General features: G+C 40.9%; 1 protein-coding gene across 1 annotated transcript in view; it reads left to right on the forward strand.

Moving 5' to 3' along the window:
• Nucleotides 1-13,363, forward strand: part of TICRR (TOPBP1 interacting checkpoint and replication regulator) — a 42,253-nt gene that overhangs the window by 21,485 nt on the left and 7,405 nt on the right. Inside the window, exons 14-17 of the mRNA XM_070358255.1 lie at nucleotides 841-901; nucleotides 3,856-4,002; nucleotides 11,175-11,265; nucleotides 12,315-12,376. Coding sequence (XP_070214356.1) covers nucleotides 841-901; nucleotides 3,856-4,002; nucleotides 11,175-11,265; nucleotides 12,315-12,376 — 361 coding nt within the window. The remainder of the gene's footprint in view (nucleotides 1-840; nucleotides 902-3,855; nucleotides 4,003-11,174; nucleotides 11,266-12,314; nucleotides 12,377-13,363) is intronic.

Below are 13,363 nucleotides of genomic sequence, written 5' to 3' on the forward strand. Positions count from 1 at the left end.
TTCTTTAAGACCAGGTTTATATGATCAGGATTTGATTTTGGTTAAAGAGTATCATTTGTTAAGTTTTTGCTCTACTATGACTTTCCTTCTTCGGTGATTACAGTGGCATACTTGAAAAAAAACAAGAAAATCTTTAAAAACAGTTCTCTCATTTAGATGCCATTTGATTTTGGGTACTTGAATCCTCTACTGTAATAGCAAATAAATAGCAAGAATTTTTTTTTGTTATTTGGCAACACCACATGGCATGTGGGATCTTAGTTAATTCCCTGACCAGGGATGGAGCCCAAGCCCCCTGCAGTGGAGGCGAGGAGTTGTCTTAACCACTGGACCACCAGAGAAGTCCCCAAATAGCAGTTTTATATGGAGACGTTCCTCAGAGTATACCCATCCTCTAATGGAGTTTCCCTTATATTTTAGTTATAAAAGGTCTACAGAAACATTGTTTAAAAATTGAAATTAGGGACTTGCCTGGTGGTCCGGTTGTTCAGACCCCAAAGTTCCACCACAGGGGTTGCAAATTCAACCCCTGGTCAGATGGGTAAGATCCCATCTGCCATGCAGCCGAAATATAAAATAAATGCAATTTTTAAAAAAATAGAAATTATATGAAGTTAAATGTTAGTACTTCTTCACCATCCATTCTTCGGAAGTAGTCACCGATGGCAGTTTGTTGTGTATATTCCCAGACCCTGTTTTTGTCCATTTTACAACTGTTTCTGTTACAGATTCCTACAAGTGAAATTGCAAGGATCAAAGGGGGGTTTTTTTGTGTGGAATTCCTATTCTTTTAAATGAGTACCTATTGAAGTTTTCTTATTGGATTTTCTCATCTTTCAGGAGAATTCTCACCCTACCCTTCAGCAGCAGCCTCCTCTCCCAGTGAAAGACACAGTACAAGGTATGCTTTTGTTTCCTTGTTACAGCCAATGACAAGTTTATTTTGATTACATATATTTAAGCAGCTGCATGTAGTATGTATAGTTTTATAGTGTATATAAGTATATAGCTTTGTAGTTGCATGTTGCAACTACATGTTGCAGTATATATAATACATAGTTTGGTATAATTATCAGCTAATGAAACATGTCTGTGTGCTAGGAGACTAAGATGTTCACATGGTCTCAAAATACTGCATTTTGTAAAATAACTGGCTGAAATATACATATATTTTTAAATGCCATTCACATGAAAGCCCAAAAAGAAAAGAGGCAGCAGAACTAGTTTAGATAAAAGGAGTTTAGGTGTGACATTCATGCACCACACGACCCCTGCTTAAATTTAGGGCAGAAAAGCTGTGAAGGATGTTGCTGAGTGATGAGAGAGGGTGGGATAGGTAGTGTGCCCTTGTTCTTTGGAGATACCTGCTGAAGCACAGGAAACTCCAGAGTTGTGATGTCTGCAGGTCACCCTGCAGCGTTTTGGGATGGGCAATTGTATAAACGTAGAGAGGATGAGGAGGAAAACGAATGTCCACAGTTGATAAATTTTAGTGATGATTCTGTTTATTGTATTCCTTTTGAAATTTTCTATCGATATTAAACTTTTCCAAAACTTGGGGAAAACAGAGAGTAACAGATCAAATTTGGCTGTCAGATCACAGATTAATTTCATAGAACAGCCTAAGGCAGGTCACAGAGGCTTTCATAATGGAGAGAGAGAAACACTTTTGGAAACTTTGTGTATTATTGATAATCTTAATGTATATTTTGGTGATGGGTAAACAAAGAGGCTTCTCCCAGTTTGTGAATCCCGGTTTATTTGATTTTTATTTAAATGACTTGCCTTTAGAAATTTTTTTTAAGATAATTTAATTTATTTTCATTTTTGGCTGTGCCACATCTTCGTCGCTGTGCACGGCTTCCTCTAGTTGTGGCGAGCAGCGTCTACTGTCTAGCTGCGGTGTGCAGGCTTCTCATTCCGGTGGCTTCTCTTGTGGAGCACGGGCTCTAGAAGGCACTTGAGCTTCAGTCGTTGCAGCTCGCAGGCTCTAGAGCACAGACTCAATAGTTGAGGCACAGTGTTTTATTTGCTCTGCCTCATGTGGGATCTTCCCAGATGAGGTATCAAACCTGTGTCTCCTACATTGGCAGGTGGATTTTTTTACTGCTGAGCCACCAGGGAAACCTGGTCTTAGACTTTTTTTTACCCTGAGTGAATTTTTGGGTATAATCCACTAGGACGTCTTGCTTAAGTTTAAGATGCCATCCCACTTGCCTTGTCAAGTATTTCCTGACTCTTAAGCTTTTTTTACTAACTTTGAGTTTAGGTGGTTGCAACTCTTATGCTCTGGAGTTAGGAAGAGGATTTCAGATATAGTAGTTCCCCCTTGTCCACCCTGATGGCTCAGACAGTAAAGAATCTGCCTGCAATGCAGGAGACCCAGGTTTGATCCCTGGGTCAGGAAGATCCTCTGGAGAAGGGCATTGCAACCCACTCTAGTATCATGCCTGGAGAATTCCAGATAGTGAAGCCTGGTGGGCTACAGTCCATGGGGTCGCAAAGAGTCAGACAAAACTGAGCAACTAACACACACACACACACACAGTTCCCCCTTAACCACAGGGGATACATTCCAGTATCCACAGTGGACACCTGAAACTTCAGATAGTACCAAACCCTATATATGTTTTTTCCTATACATACATGGAGCTTTCCAGGTGGCACCAGTGGTAAAGAACTTGCCTGCCAATGTAGGAGACATGAGAGATGTGGGTTTGATCCCTGGGTCAGGAAGATCCCCTGGAGGAGGGCATGGCAACCCACTCTAGTATTCTTGCCTGGAGAATCCCATAGACAGAGGAGCCTAGTGGGCTACAGTCCATGGGGTCACAAAGAACTGGACATAACTGAAGCAACTTAGCATGCGACACGTACATGCCTAGGATAAAATTTAACTTATAAATTAGGCACGGTAGGAATTAATACCTTATAAAATAGAATAGTCATAACAAAAGTTAACATGCATTTGGTCTCTTGCTCTCAAAATATCTTGTACAGGTTTAATGCCTCTTCAATCCTAACTAAACACTTTAATGCATAATTTTTGCAGTTTGAGATGTGACAGTAAAACTAGTGTGAATTTTTCCTTCACCATTTCACAGATGATTCATTCTTAATCATAAATCATAGCAACCTCAGCATATAATTTTTTTTTCTTTCCTTAAGTGGAGAAACTTTTCATTTAAAGAAAGCATTTTGCAACTTCATTTTGGCATATGCCAATTGCCAGCATCACTACTTTGTGCTTTGGGGCTCAAGAGATATTTGGGTGAAATAAGGGTTACCTGAACACAGCACTGCTATATATTGCGATAGTTGATCTGATAACCCAGATGGCTACTCGGTGACTAATGGAATGATTTATGTTTTGAGTGGGACAGAGCAGAATGGCATGAGATTTTATCATGCTATTCAGAAAGGCACACAACTTTAATCCTTATGAATTGTTAATTTCTAGGATTTTTCATTTGATATTTTCAGTCCGTAATTGGCTGTGGATAACTAAAACCTTGGAAAGTGAAACCCTGGATAGGGTGGGGCTACTGTTACCCAGTAAACTAGTAAAATACTCAAAAAAAGAAAAAAGAAATCTTTTCTAATTTAAGTGATGTGGGCCTTCTGTGTATTCCCAGAACGTTGGGTTTAAATTAAATTTATAAGAGTAAATAGTTTTGATATACCATGTGAGTGTACTATTTAAGGAAATCCTATTACTAAATGTAAATATATAATAGCAGTCAGTCTGTAAAATAGTTTCCTCAAGCAGATTCTCTGTTTTAGATATCTTCCTTTTCTCATGTGTGGCATTTATTAATGATGATGTTTGACTTTTTCTTTTTTTAATGCTTTCAGAAGTAACCAAAGTTCGAAGAAATCTCTTCAACCAGGAGATGATTTCTCCTTCAAAGAGATCTGTGAAGAAGGGGTTGCCCAGAAGCCATTCAGTGTCAGCTGTGGAAGGTCTGGAGTATAAACATGACAGCTTTAAGAGGACCAAAGGTACCGCATGCAGGGCAACCAAGAGAAGGGGTTCTCGACCTCAGGCCAGTCTCCAGGCTGTGTGTTGCAGGAGCTCATTAATCCCATGTTTTCCTCTCCTCTGTGGTTACCGTCAGTTAATTTTCCACTTGGGTTGTCTCTCCCTCCAAGCTTAGATGAAGAATCATTCCTGTTATTTTTCTCATTCCTCTCTTCTGAAAGACAACAAATACCTATTTTATAAAACCACTTAAACAGGAATGAAAGATGGTGACTAGCTGTTTTCTAATCTTTCGATGTGTTTATTTTTGTTGTTGTTGCTTCTTTGTTGTAATTGAGGTAATTCATGTATCATAAAATCAACATTTAGTGGTTTCGGTATGTTCACAAAGTTGTCCACATCATGACACATTCCAGAACATTTTCATCATTCCTGAAAGAAACCCTGAACCCATTACTAACTAGTCACTCTCCGTTTCTCCCAATCCTTCCAGCTATAGGCAACTACCAGTCTGCTTTATATTTTTATAGATTTCTTACGAGTATTATAAGAAGAATCATATGGTCTTTGTAACTGGCTTCTTTTATTTTAGCATAATGTTTTCAAGGTTTATACATGGTGTAGTGTGTCTCAGTATTTCATTTCTTTCTATTGGCAATAATATACCATTGTATGGATAAGCTCCATTTTACTAATCCATTCATCATTTGGTGGTCATTTAAGTTGTTTCTACCTTTGGCTATTGTGAGTGATGCTACTGTAAACATTCATGTACAAGATTGTGTGTAGACATGTTGTTTATTCTCAGGCATATGCCTAGAAATGAAATTTGCTGGGCCACATAACAACTCTGTTTAACTTTTGAGTAATTACCAAACTGTTTTCCAAAGTGGCTATATTCCCACTAACCATGTGTGAGGGTTTTGATTTCTCCACATCCTTACCACTGCCGTCCATTGTCCCTCTTTGATTCTACTCATCCAGTGGGTGTAAAGTGGTGTGTAATTGTGATTATGAATTGCATTCCCTTGATGACTAATGTTATTAACCTTCTTTTCTTGTGCTCACTGGCTACTTGTATAGCCTCTTTTTTTTCTTTTGGTCTCACCACTGCATGGCATGCAGGATCTTCGTTTCCTGACCAGGGATCAGACCTGCGTCTAGTGCAGTGACAACACAGATTCTTAACCAATGGGCAGCCAGGGAAGTCCTGTATAGCTTCTTTGGAGAAATCTTTGCCCGTTTTTAAATTGGGTTGCTTTCCAGTCCTCTATAATGAAAAGGACATCTTTTCTGAGTGTTAGTTCTAGGAGGTCTTGAAGGTCTTCATAGAACCGTTCAACTTCAGCTTCTTCAGCATTACTGGTTGGGGCATAGACTTGGACTATTGTGATATTGAATGGTTTGCCTTGGAAACGAACAGAGATCATTCTGTCGTTTTTGAGATTGCATCCAAGTACTGCATTTCAGACTCTTGTTGACTGTGATGGCTACTCCATTTCTTCTAAGGGATTCTTGCCCACAGTAGTAGGTAAAATGGTCATCTGAGTTAAATTCACCCATTCTAGTCCATTTTAATTCACTGATTCCTAAAATGTCGATATTCACTCTTGCCGTCTCCTGTTTGACCACTTCCAATTTGTCTTGATTCATGGACCTAACATTCCAGGTTCCTATGCAATATTGCTTTTTATAGCATCAGACTTTACTTCCGTCACCAGTCACATCCACAAATGGGTGGTGTTCTTGCTTTGGCTCTGTCTCTTCATTTTTTTTGGAGTTATTTCTCCACTAATCTCCAGTAGCATACTAGGCACCTACCAACCTGGGGAGTTAAAACTCAACATTCAGAAAACTAAGATCATGGCATCCGGTCTCATCACTTGATGGCAAATAGATGGGGAAACAATGGAAACAGTGAGACTATCTTTTGGGTTCCAAAATGACTGCAGATGGTTACTGCAGCCATGAAATTAAAAAACGCACTTGCTCCTTGAAGGAAAAGCTATGACCAACCTAGACAGCATATTAAAAAGCAGAGACATTACTTTGCCAACAAAGGTCCGTCTAGTTAAAGCTATGGTTTTTCCAGTAGTCATGTATGGATGTGAGAGTTGGACTATAAAGAAAGCTGAGCACTGAAGAATTGATACTTTTGAACTGTGGTGTTGGAGAAGACTCTTGAGAGTGCCTTGGACTGCAAGGAGATCCAACCAGTCTACTCTAAAGGAAATCAGTCCTGAATATTCAATCGGAAGGACTGATGCTGGTGCTGAAACTCCAACACTTTGGCCACCTGATGCGAAGAACGGACTCATTGGAAAAGCCCCTGATGCTGGGAAAGATTGAAGGCGGGAGGCGAAAGGGACGACAGAAGATGAGATGGTTGGATGGCATCACTGACTCAATGGACATGAGTCTGAGCAAGCTCTGGGAGTTGGTGTTGGGTAGGGAAGCCTGGCATCCTGCAGTCTGTGAGATCACAAAGAGTCGGATGAGACTGAGCGACTGAACGGAACTGAAATTGGATTGTGTCTTTTTACTATGAGTTGTAAAAGTTCTTTATGTGATAGTCTAGATACTAATCTCTTATCAGATGTGTGATTTGCAAATATTTTTACCCCAATTTGTTGGGTTTGCTTTTTGTATTCTTGATAGTGTCCTTTGATATATAAAGTGTTTTTAGTTTTGATCCTATCCAGTTTAACACGTTTTTGTTGTTATTTGTGCTTTCGGTGGCATGTCTAAAAATCCATTATTCAACCCAAGTTTTATGGCTTGAAGTCTTAAATTAGGTCTTTGACTCATTTCCAGTTAGTTTTTGTGTATTGTGTGAGGTGAGTACAGTGTCATTCTTTTGCCTCTGGTTATCCAGCTGTACCAGCCTCGTGCGTTGAAAAGACTGTTCTTTCCTCCTTGAGTTGTCTTAGTTGCTTAGGTGTTAGGGTGTTAATTCTTGTTTTAATGTTAGATAGAATTCATCAATGAAGCCATCTAGTCCTTTTTTTTGTTCTGCTCAGATTGGAGAATTTTGGTTGTCTTTAGCTTCAAGTTTATTGATTCTTCTGCCTGCTCAAATCTGAGGTTGAACCCCTCTAGTGAACTTTTCCAGTTATTGTGCTTTTCAGCTCTGAAGTTTCTGTTTGGTTCCTTTTTATAATTTCTGTTACGTTATTGATATTCTCACTGTGTTTATCCGTTGTTTTCCTTATTTCTTTCAGTTCTGTGTTCGTTTTTTTTCCTTGAGCTCATTTAACATTTTTAACCAGTGATTCCAGTGTCTGGGATTTCTCAAGGGTACTTTCTGTCAAATTCTTTTCTTCCTTGACACACTTTCCTGTCTATTTGTATGCTTTGTAGTTCTTTGTTGAGAGTTAGGTATTCTGAATATTGTGGTCTTTTGACTCTGGAGGTAAGACTCTCGCACTCCTGTGACATCACTGATCTTTGCTTATTGAGAACCTGTTCATTTGTGCCTTCCCAGCTATTTTTACAAAGCATGTACTCCCTCTTGTGTGGTCACTGAAGTTTCTGTTCTGTTGTCTCTGTGATTAGCTGGTAACCTGAGAAAGATTTCCTTAAATGTCTGGCTCCAAAAAGGGACAGACAAAAAGGTGTTCCTGTCCCTATAAGTCACCTGTTGGATGCAGTGGGGGAAAGCTGCTGGCGCCCGAGGGCAGAAATCAGGGCAGATGTCTGCTCAGGCCCCACAGGGCTCCACTCTCCAAGCACGCTGACTGAACCTTATAACCCAGAGTTAGAAGACAGGGTCCCCACTGTCTGCTCTACCACTCGCCAGCTGCTCCCAGGACGTGGGCCACTGCCCCACAGCTGCGGCAGGGCTGAGGAAAAAGGGCTGGTAGCTGTTCTGGGCACGTCATTCCCTTACTAAATATCAGGGTCTCCCTTCATTGGGCTCTTTCCTGGTTGTCATTAGTGCCAGTCAGGTTGCAGAAGTTCCAAAATAGTTTACTCTGATCATTTTTTTCCTAGTTTACTGGTTGTTTTAGGGGAGGGACCAAACCCTAGAGCTTCCTACTTCACTGTTTTGTATGGTGTCCCTTTCCATGGATGTTGCAATTAATTTCTTAATTTATCCAGTCAAGGTTGATATCAACTTAATTTCAGGAGTGCAACAAAAACTTTGCTCCTCTGTATAACTATTTTCTATCCCCTTCTGTGTGCTAGCTCATCATACAAATTACATCTTGATACATTGTATGCCCATCAGCACATTTATAATCCTTGCTTTGTCTTTAAACTCAAAGGAGAAAGATACAGAATTAACAGTACTTTTATTCTGTTGTTGGCATTTACTTGTATGATTGCCTTTACCAGTGCTCTTTAATTCTTCATGTGGACTCATGCTGCTCTCTAGTGCCCTTTCCTTTCAGCCTAGAGGACTCCCTCTAGTATGGATAGTACTTGTAGGGCTGGTCTGCCAGTGTCAGATTCTCTCAGTGTTGTTTTTTGGGTGTATCTTTGAGGGTGGGGAGGATGTTCTCCTTCATGTTTGAGTAATAGTTTACAGGATTTATTGGTGGTGATGGTGGTTTAGTCCCTAAGTCGTGTCTGACTCTTGCAACCAACCCATGGACTGTAGCCCTCCAGGCTCCTCTGTCCGTGGGATTCTCCATGTAAGAATACTTGAGTGGGTTGCCATTTCCTTCTCCAGGGGATCTTCCTGATCCAGATATCAAATCCGTGTTTCCTGTGTTGCAGGCAGATTCTTTACTGCTGAGCCATCAGGGATTCCCTTACAGGGTATGTTGGGTGGGCCAAAAAGTCCATTCGTTTTTTTCTATAAGATGTTAGAATAGAATAGAATTCCTGATTAAGTCTTTTTCTTTCAGCCCTGTGCCTTTCATCACCCCACATTTTTGTCATCCTGTGTTTCTGAGGAGAAGTCAGCTGTTAATCTTAGCAAGGACTGCTTGTACATGATGGATCGCTGCTTTCTTGATTCTTTCAAGAGTCTGTCTTCCCCTTTGACTTCTGATGATTTGATTGTGATTTGTCTGGTGCGGATCTCTGTCTTTATCCTACTTAGGTTTATTGAGCTACTTGGCTATGGAATGTCTTTGATCAGACATCAGAAGTTTTCAACCAGTATTTCTTCAAAGTTTTCCACCTCTTTCTCCCCTCTTTCTCTGGACTCCCACTATGTCTTATGTTATTACGCTGGATTGTGTCCGATGGCTGTCTAAGACTGTTCGTTTCTCTTTCTGTCCCGCAGACTGGATAATCTCAATTACCTATCTTCACCTTTGATTCTTTTGCCACCTCATATCAACTTCTAGGCCCCTCTAAATGAGTCTTTTATTTTAGATAGTGTACTTTTCGATTTTAGAATTTCTACTTGGTTCTTTTTAATGACATCTCTATTGATATTCTGTACTTGGCAAGTCATCAGGCTCGTACATTCCTTTAGTTCTTTAGATATTATTTTTCCTTTTTAGTTCTTTGAACATATTGCAGATAGCTGATTTAAAGTCTTGTGCTAATGAATCCATGTCTGAACTTCTTTAGGAATGCTTTCTATTGAATGGGTTTCCCACATGCCCCCCCCCCGCACCCCCCCCTTCCCCGCCATGTTTATGGGCCATACTTTCTTATTTCTTATCTTATATTTTTTGTTGACAACTGGACATGTTAAATATTGAGTCAGCACTGACGATCAGATTGCCACAGCTCCAGGGCAGAGTTTGTTTTTACTCTTGTTTGTTTACTGAACTAGTTCTTTCAAGTCTGTATTCTGTCATGTGTAGCCACTAAAATCTCTGCTTGGTTAGCTTAGTGGTCAGCTAAGGGTTGGACAGAGATTTCCTTCCACGCTTGGAACTAGTAAGTTTCCCAGCTTTTGCTGAGGGGCCCTATGTGTGCATTGGCTCACGTCTTCAATACTCAGCCAGACAGTTTACAACTCTTGCTGTTTTCTAGAGCCTTGGGGTCAGCCAAAGGTGACAGCCAAGAGGAAATGGGAACCCACTTCAGTATTCTTGCCTGGAGAATTCCATGGACAGGGGGGCCTGAGGGCTGCAGTCCATGGGGTCACAGGGAGTTGGACACGCCTGAGCACACATGCAGGGCCCTTCTTGGGTCCATCCTGGGCGTGCACACAGCCCTACCGCACACGGACTTGCAGGTTCCCCGAGTGTGTCAGAAGTTAGCAGAGTCCCTTGTGGATGTCTCATTCCCCAGTTTTCACATCCAGACTCTTGGTTATCTTGTCTGCCCCAAGATCACCACCTCAGGCAGCTGATGTTTACAGTTGCTGCTGATTGTTTTTAGTAAATGGCTCCCTGGGAAAAAGTTGTTTGCATTGGACAAGTTCTGAGTCAGGTCAAATAGAGACAGGCCAAGTGAGTGCGATTCTCCAGGGAACTACCAGATAGGCCAAATAGACTGTTATCTGGGAATGGGGCTGTGGAGGAGCTTAGACACCATTTGTTCATCCAGGGGCCGCTGGGCTGTTGGTTCTCAAGGCTGCTGCGGGGCCAGGGAGAGGAGGTCGGGGCCAGGGAAGTTAAAGTTGTGCAGGGCTTGCTATTCTTAAGGAGATACAGCTGTTTTTGTTGAATAACTACTCCTTGGATTACTCCAAACTGGTTAATTTCCAGAGTTCTGGAGCAATTGAGTTCACTTTTGGTCAGTGTTCTCATTCCTTTTATGGGGGAGTTTTTTACCCCACATTCCTGCTGGCATCAGTCCTCTTCCTAGTCATTTTTATCTCCCTTAAAACCAGTCCTCCCATGGTAACTTGTCTGTCTTATGCTATTGAGAAAATTTATACCAGAGCATAAATTAGATTTATCTTTGTATTAAATATCTTAACATTGCATGACATATCAGCATTTTCACATGCCTTAATCATAAATGCAATAATTTAATCATAAATAAAAGAACCACCAACTAACTAGGTGGACAGAAGTATTAGCCCTAATAAGAACTTATTTTTCAGGATCATTATTTTCATTATATTTTATATTGGATTATTTATTGTTAAACTCTAATAGTGCTGATAAACTGTAATGTCTTATTAAGTCAAATCTTATGGTTAGACCTTGGTCCACGAGTCCATTAAGAGCCACTCTGGCTAAGTGTTAAACCGTATTTAAGTTCAAATTGCTTCCATTGCCTTGCTGTTTCTGCTTGGTAAGATTATGTGAAATTTATCCTATTTACATTTTAGGTTATCGCAAGCTGCTGACCAAGAGTGTGGCCGAGACACCAGTACACAAGCAAATCTCCGGAAGGCTGCTTCATAGACAGATCAAGGGCAGGTGAGCGACTTCCTTGTCTAGCTTCTTCATGCTCCCACACAGCCCTCCTCATCTTATGGGCCATGCTTACCTTCTCATGACATTTGTGACCCAGTCTCAACCACATTGCCTATTACCAAAGAGCATTCTGAAAATTCTGTGAGGGCTGGAGAACCATACAGAATGCACTCTGGTGTCCAGCCTCTTTCATTTGGCATAATTATTTTGAGATTTATCTGTGTTGTTGTATATATCAATAGTTCGTTCCATATTATTGCTGAGTAGTATTCTATTGAATGGATATTGCCTAATTTTAAAATCTATTCATGTGTTGACCTGGGGAAGGAGGAAGTCTCACTGCCAGGCCTGGGATGATCCCAGCTAGGCCTGTTCAGGGGTGTGGTGAGGCCACAGTTTTCCATGGCAATTGGTTTGAGTAGGGCAGCTTTTGCTGAATGTTTCTGTCTTACTTGGCTGCCCCTTTCCTGGTTCTTTGTCTAAAGAGAACTAACTTTGCTCAGGGCAGTTTCTGTCTGCACCTCTTGGTGTATTGGGGTTGTCAGCTTGTTGAGCACCTGATCCAAGATCTATGAAGCAAAACAGAAACTCCCAGAGCTCACTGCCCTATGTCTCTTCAGGTCCTGAGGTCCTGAGTCTTCTCTCCACCTTTGAGAGCCTTCTGCTTGCTCTGTATGTAACACCCAGGGTTCTTAACTGTACATGAGAGCAAGAATAGGGAGAAGTACATCTACTCCTCCTTGTCAAGGCTACATCTGGACATTATTTGTGTGTGGATTTTACACACTTGTGCTCATTTATCTACAGGGTAAATTGTAAGAAGTGAAATTTGTGGATCAAACGGTATACAAATTTAACTTTGTCAAACTGCTTTCACAAAAAAAGTTTTAGCCTTTCACTCTTGACAGTAATGTCTGAGAGTGCCTGCCTACAGTGATGTCATCAAGACCATTTGTGGTCTTTGTTATCTTGTGAGGTGAGAACCTGTAGGTCTGTGATGTGCATTATTTATGAGTGATGCTGACTAGTCCTTGTACCCGCTGTTCCTCAAGGTCCTCTGATCCTGGTCCTGATATTGACGTTGTTGAAGAGTCCCCAGAGAAAGGAGAAGATGGTATTACCTACTTTTGTTTTGTTTGGGGGTTCTGGGCTTTTGTGTTTTCTCTACTTTCTATGACAACTTTTCTGGACTTGTATCCTTGCTCAGCATATCCATTATGACAGCTCTGGGCCCACAGTGTGTATCAGTACATGTTAATTGGTGAATGATCTGTTACACAGAGTGTACTGAGAGTTTCTGGAGAAGAAATATGTTTACATAATAGAAATGGGATTCAGAGTGAACGCTAAACTACTATGTTAATATATGGTACTGTGGGGCTTCCTTGGTGGCTCAGTGGTAAAGGATGTTTACCGCAGGAGACATGGCTTCTGTCCCTGATGGGGAAGATCCCACATGCTGCGGAGCAGCTAAGCCATGTGCCACAGCTACGAGCCTGTGCTCTAGAGCCCGGGAACCACAAGAGAAGCCTGGGCAGCGCAACTAGAGTGGCCCCCGCGTGCTGCAACTGGAGAAAAGCTCATGAAGCAGCAAAGACCCAGCTCAGCCAAAAATTTAAAAACAAACAAACAAACCTTGGCTTATTTTTAAAGTGTACATGAAGGAGGGGTTTCCAAAAACATTGTTTTTTAAATCAAGTAGTTTATTGTAGAAAAATTAGAAAACATAGGGAAGCCAAAAAATTAACATTTGGTAACCCCACAAATCAGAAATACTCTAATGTTTAGCTTTAATAATACTCTTACAGGTGTTGTTTCTATACAAATATATGTAACATAAGTATGAAAACCGTGATTTAAAACTTTTTAATGAAAGTCACACTCTACAAACCTTTTTTATCACTCTACATAATGCTTCAGGGTGGCAGTTCATAATACTTATGCAGGTTACAGTCTGCAGGGGTCGGGTTTTTTGTTTTTTTGGGGGGGAAGTTTGCTGGGGCCACATATCATAGCCCTCTTAGCTTTGTCACACTTCAAAGATCTCAAAACCAAGAGCTTGTTGGAAACCAAGTTTTCCATCTTGTACATGAAAGTGTTA

Source organism: Bos mutus, chromosome 21 (assembly GCF_027580195.1).
Source record: "Bos mutus isolate GX-2022 chromosome 21, NWIPB_WYAK_1.1, whole genome shotgun sequence".
NCBI lineage: Eukaryota > Metazoa > Chordata > Mammalia > Artiodactyla > Bovidae > Bos > Bos mutus.